Genomic DNA, 6,000 nt, shown 5'->3' with positions numbered 1-6,000 from the left:
CACGTCACCAACCCAGGCTTGCCTAGGTTTGCATTTGTGGGGGAGGGGTTGGGCAGGGCAGCCCTGAAGCATACCTGGAGCCTGACCATCCTGAAAGCTGGCATTTTTGGGTTGATCCTCCCCCCACCCCTGGCCTCTAGAGAGGGGAGTGGTGGAGAGGCCAAGGGACGTGACTTGCGGTAGGCATTGGCCCTAACACTAGGTCTCACCTGTCTCCAGTCATCCCAGAAGTGCCCTGCCCATACCCACACCACACACACATTGAAGAAAGGATGGTCAGCTGGGGGGGGGCGAGATGCCTGAAGCTCCATTAGAGAACTGGTCTTTGGGCATGCATGGCCCCTTTGTGCACCCAGCCAAGCCTGCTCAAAGCCCTGTGAGTCACCCGGCTCTCAGGACAACTTGTAGAGGTAACAGAGCTGAGTTTTGAGGAGGATAATTTAGGCACCTGGCCAGGGCTCAGCCCACATAGGGCCCTGGTTGTTTAGGGCAGAGGGAGCAGAATCCAAGAACTTTGTGGTTTGGTACAAAGCCTCTTGCTGGGACCCCCAGCCCCTCCACACACAGACACACAGTCTCCTCGCCACATAGGCTTACACTCAGCAGATGCAAGCAGAGTGCCTCCCAGCCTGTGAGGGAGAGGGAGGAGAGGAAAGTACTGGAGGGCTGGCTGACCCACAGGTCAGAGCAGCAGCCTGGGTTCTCTGAGCAGGGCGTGGCCCAGCCCTCTTTTCTGGCAGAACGTGGTTGCATGTGCCAACTCTGAGTCAGCCCATCCTGCCCATCCTGCCCAACAACCCCAGGCCAGGGAGGCGGCTTCAGCTCCTCTGTCTGGGCCAAAGGCCAGAAGAGGTGGGTTTCAGTGTGCAAAAGAAGAGCCTGGCGGCAGCCCCCACCAGAAGCATCATGGTAGAGGGAAAGGTGACAGTACCAGATAATGCCCTGGTTTGGGGCCTGGGGCTCAGAGCTGGGAGGTGACATGAATAAATAGGAATGATGCTTGAGATGAAGCCAAGTCAACTGCTGGTGTCAGAATTTCATTGTGTCTCTGCCTGGGAAGAGGGGCACAGCTTGAGGAGGCCTGATTTGCTAAGTAGAGGGGCTTGCAGGCCCCCAGAGACATCAGAGGTCCTGGTACTAGGCCCCAAGGCCAGAGGAGGCCCCCAGAGGGCAGGCCTGGAAGAGAGAGGAGAGAGATGAGGGCAGAGAAAGGACTCCCTCATCCTCCACACCCCCAGGCTGGGGATCCAAAGTGAAGCCTCCAGTATGGACTTGCTCATCCCCGAGCGGAAGGGAAACTGAGGAGGGCTTTGACAGGCCTGCCAGGGGCAAGGAGTGCTCCTACTGCAGCAAGACAGGACTGGAATGAGTACCAGATGAAGGCCAGCCCCCTCTGTGAAGGGAGGCCCCCCTTTGGGAGGGGGGCTCTCCCAAGTCCTGAAATCCTGACCCATTCAACCCTCAGCACTGGGAGACCTGCCCTCCAGCCAGCTGACATCCCTTCCTGAGGTATTCAAGGCCACCTAGGCCTGGTGGTGCTGGGAAGGGGAGGATTTAGGGTGAGCCAGGCCTCCTCCTCCAGGAGGGGTCCAACTGGCTTCTGCCAGAGTCTCACACTGGCTTTATCAGCCCAGGAGGCCTGGGTGTTTCACTGGTGGGCCCAGCACCATCTCCCAAATCCCAGCAGGCTCTCTGGGGGCTTTCCCACACTCAGAGCCCAGCTCTCCCAAGGGGTTCTCCCAAAGGGTGGTGGGAAGCAGGGATTGCTAGACTCTCCCTGGGGGTCTCTGGGTATGCTATAAAGAGGGTATCTGGATTCAAGAGTTGAGGATGGGAGTGGGGGGTCCACCTAGGGGTCTCTTGTGCAGACAGCTCCTTGGGAGGCCACCCAAAGAAGGGACCCTAGAGATGTCACCCCACCCCAGATCCTGTCTCCCACTCTGCTGCACAAATCGCCAGGGATTTGGGGTGTGAAGGGCTCAAACTGGACTCCCTGCACCCACTTACTGTAAGCTTTCCCCACCTGCCCCTCCCCCCGCAAAGGCCCTGCTGGGCTTAGAAACTTCCCAGCGAGAGGGGAGGGGACTCTCCTCCGGACAAGGTCCAGGCATTCCTCTCTGAGGACCTCCTAACCCGTGCCTGTGCACCCATTTTGCAGACAGGAAGGCAGACATCCAGGGAGCTGCGGCTGGACGCCGGGACGCCGAGGCTTCGTTTCACAGCAGCCCGACTTGGCGTCGGGCGTTACGCGGTCCCTTCCCCGGGGTGACGCCGGAGTCTTTTGAGCATCACCCCAACCCCAGTGAGGTGCCCACAGGCAGGGCGTGGGGCCGGGCCACCCGCGGTAATGACAGGGCCGGCGGCCTGTGGGTGGCAGCGGCAGCGGAGGAAGCGGGAGAAATCTGGCTATTTCTGGCCGGGACGCGCCTACCGGCCGCGGCCAAGGATGGCCGGGCTCCTCGGCCGCCACCTCCGCCCTCCCTCCTTCCCCGCTCCCGAGGAGGGGGCGGGGAGAGACGCGGGTTGGCGGGCCCAGGGGGCGGGGGCGCAGGCGGGCGGCGGGCGGGACGATGTCCCGGGCCCACCTCCGGCCTCCTCCCACCACAGTCATTCGGGTTTCTCCACTGCGCTCCGCTCGGACCCGAGGCCGCCGGCGCTGTCCGGCGCACGTGTGTCCCGCGGCGCCCCCTCCCGCCGCCCCGCCGCCGGGCATGGACTCGGGCCGGGACTTCCTGACCCTGCACGGTAAGTGCCCGGCTGGCGCGCGGGGAGACCCTGCAGGGGCCGACCCCCCAGAAAGCCGTTCCCGGCCCTGAGCGGGGGACCCCCAGCTCCTTCGGCCGCCCTCCGCCCCGCCTCGGGCCCGCCCCTCGGCCCTTTTGTCGCATTGGGGAAATCTCGGCCCAGGACTCCCGGGGTGGGGCTGCTGGGCACAACCCTGGGCGTTTCCAGGCTTGTCCCCCAGATCTGGCCGGGGAGAAGGAGAGGGATGCGGGTCTGAAGACTTCCTTGAAGACTACCTCCTGGCACTCCCAGCCTCGGGGGCTCCCCCTTATTCTGATCACCGAAGGCTGGGCTCCATGGTCCAGTGCGCACAGAGTGGCCAAGGAGGGAAGGAACCAGCATCCATGAACGACCAAGTTCTCCCCGCCCTGTCCGGGCCGCCGGGAGAGGTTCTCCAAAGCCCTGGCGTGCCTGGACCGCGTCAGGCCGCGTGGGTGTGGCGGCGTTGGGGGATAGGGGGGTGGGGCGAGGAGGTGTGCAAGGTTGGCCAAGGTCAGGCTGTGCCGCGGTAACTGCCCAGCGCAGAAATCGTAGTCAGCGATGCCCAGTCTGGGAGGAGCAGCCCGATCCCCCCATCTGCGCACCCTCCTGGCCGGACAGAGCCAAGTCCCAGCTCGAACTGCCTGCGGTTCCACCCTTTGTCCAGCCGAGCTCTGTCTCCTTGGACGAAACAGAGTCTGGGCCAGCTCCTTGCCCCATTGCTGTCCCTTCAGGAGAGAGCAGCTGTGGGCTCCCCACTGCAGGGCCTGGAGGTCTTCCAGCTGTACAGGACCCCCTACCTGGACCTGACATCTCTTTGCTCCAGCCTGGGAACTCACCCACTCTTAGGGGGGCCTTGCCCTTCTGTCCCCCAGATCATCTGCCAGCTCAGCAAACCCTGCTCCTCTCACACCAATCACTGCTCCACCACATCTCCCTCTGTTTTCTAGTACCCTTGGGGTTGGAGACTTTAGGCCCACCACTTATCCATCGAAACCATACATGGAGATAATAGACGGGAAAGAGAAAGGCAGAGCCCTTCAGCTGTCCACCAGAGACCCCCTGGAATTCAGAGGGACTCAGATGTTCCTATCAGCCAGCCCCCAGTCTGTCTCGTGTTTCCCAGTTGGCCCAGACCTGGTCCCCATGGCCCAGAGAGACCTGCTCAGTGCCCAGAGCTGTTACCTTCATACCAATAGCCTGGGCTCCTCAAGGCAACCTCGTCCAGCTGGGTCGTGGGATCCCTGCCCCTTCCAATGCTCCCTGTTCTCTCCTCAGGCCAGAGGTGTCCTTAATGCTCCTGTCAGACTGGCAGGAAAGGAGGCTGGGCAGGTCAGAGGACCACAGTGGAGACCTCTGCTTTCTCTCTCATCATCCTTTAGCTACTGCTGTTTACCCTGCAGACTGCTACCTCTTCCACGCCTGCCTTACACACAGACCCCCTAAAAACCTTCTGGTCACCTCTGGGATGGCTGCAGTCTCAGCTCCTGTTGGAATGAGCTCCATCCTCGGCCTCTGTGCCTTTGTCCAGTCTCTCTCCCTTGGCAGCCCTGGTATCTTCCCTGGAGAGGAAGCTGCATGGAGGCTCAGACAGCGCCTCCCAGTCCTGTGGCATGGACTTGGCCGCCCTGGCCCACCCTGTCTGAGACGTGCCTCCTGAATGCTGACTCTGTCCAGCCCTTCCTGCGGGGCTGGCATCAACACTGCAACCCCAAGCTCTTTCCCTGAAGGCCCTGCCACTTCTAGCTCATCACCCCAAATTACCTCCCTTAACTGCCTTTTGTTCCTCCTGCAAACCAGATGGGGAATCAAGAACCTGTCAAGGAGAATTGGTGGTGGGAGGGGGTGATCACTGTGCCCTGTGCTGTTCCAGGTTGTCTGCACTTCCTTTGGAGAGTCTGCACCCCTTTCATATTTCGGGTCCCACAGCACTGGACATATGCTGCAGGACCACACTATCTGGCTTGGGCAGTTGGGGGTCTGCTGCAGAAAGGTCCCCTCCATTGGCTGGGGGACTATGGGGCCCACTTAGATATGAGATGTCCCTTCTGTCCTTGCCCCACATGCATGCAGAGGCAGTGTGGTATACAGGCATGGATTCTGGAGGCAAACCACCCGAGGTCAAGTCTTGGCTTTTTCATCTCAGACAAATCCTTTGATTTCATTGTGCCTCAGTTTCCTCATCTGTAAAATGGGGGATAAGAACACTACTTACCTCACAGGGTTGTTGTGAGGATTGAATGAGGTAATACCTATAAGGCAATTAGAACAGTGCCTGGTACCCAGCAGGTGCTATGGTCCTGCAGGAGGCCCACCCCCCAAGTGACCATGCCCTGTGAGTTGCTGCTAGTTCTTTGGGAGATGAGGGGCCACCATAAGGTAGTCCTTAGCCAGGAAAAAATTAGACCAGAACTGGGCTCAAGAATCAAGGGGCTCCTTCTGGTGTCTCTGAAGCACTCAGACTGATGTTCCAGGGCCCTGGCCTCCATCTAACTCACTTCCTCTGCGCTCTCCATTCTGGCCAGGCCTGCACTGGCTTCTCCAGCAGGTCCTCAGATGTGCTCGAAAGGACACTACCTCCCAGGGCCCTGCCCTCACTGAACACACCCACCTCCACTAATTTTTCTTACACCTGATCCCTCCTGCCCCACTGTAAGAACTGGCATTTGTAAAAGTGGAAGGCAGGCTGGAGGAGAGGCCTCATCTTGGCCCCAGGAGACCTGGGCTCCAGTCCTAGCTTTGCCTCTGCTTACACTGTGATACTGAGCAAGTCCCTTTGCCTCTCTGGGCCTGTTTTCTCATCCATGGGATCGCAATACCTATTTGTGAGTTAAAGATAAAGCACTAATGGGCACAGGAGCGCTAGGTTGGCTAAAAAGCCAGTACCCCCAAGAGATAATGGTTCCAGAGCGATCACAGCAGGTTGGGGTGGCCAGCCCCTTACCCACCTCAATTATGTTTCAAAGCTGTTTGTTCTTGGGATTCCAGGCCCACACTGCACAGACACACACTGATCTTAACTTTTTTGTGCCATAGTCCACTTTGGCAGTCAGGTGAAGCCTGTGGACCCCTTCTCAGGATCATATTTTTAAATGCATAAAATAAAATGCATAGGAATTCAAAGGAAGCAAATTATATTCAGATGTGATTCTAACCTTGGTCCTCCAGTGAAAAACCTTTGAATGTTTTCTCTAACACAGAAGTTCCCCTTATACTCTGCTCCCCTCCTTTCCAAAT

General features: G+C 59.1%; 1 protein-coding gene across 1 annotated transcript in view; it reads left to right on the top strand.

Annotated features, from left to right (window-relative positions):
- Positions 1 to 2,586: 2,586 nt before the first annotated feature.
- Positions 2,587 to 6,000, top strand: part of PLCD1 (phospholipase C delta 1) — a 28,761-nt gene continuing 25,347 nt past the window's right edge. Inside the window, exon 1 of the mRNA XM_004419504.3 lies at positions 2,587 to 2,745. Within this exon, the coding sequence (XP_004419561.1) occupies positions 2,712 to 2,745 (34 nt within the window). The 5' untranslated portion in view covers positions 2,587 to 2,711. The remainder of the gene's footprint in view (positions 2,746 to 6,000) is intronic.

This window comes from Ceratotherium simum, chromosome 5 (genome assembly GCF_057802395.1).
Source record: "Ceratotherium simum simum isolate JZ-2026a chromosome 5, ASM5780239v1, whole genome shotgun sequence".
NCBI lineage: Eukaryota > Metazoa > Chordata > Mammalia > Perissodactyla > Rhinocerotidae > Ceratotherium > Ceratotherium simum.
The sequence above is the reverse complement of the archived record's forward strand: the minus strand, read 5'-3'. Positions and strand labels throughout refer to the sequence as shown.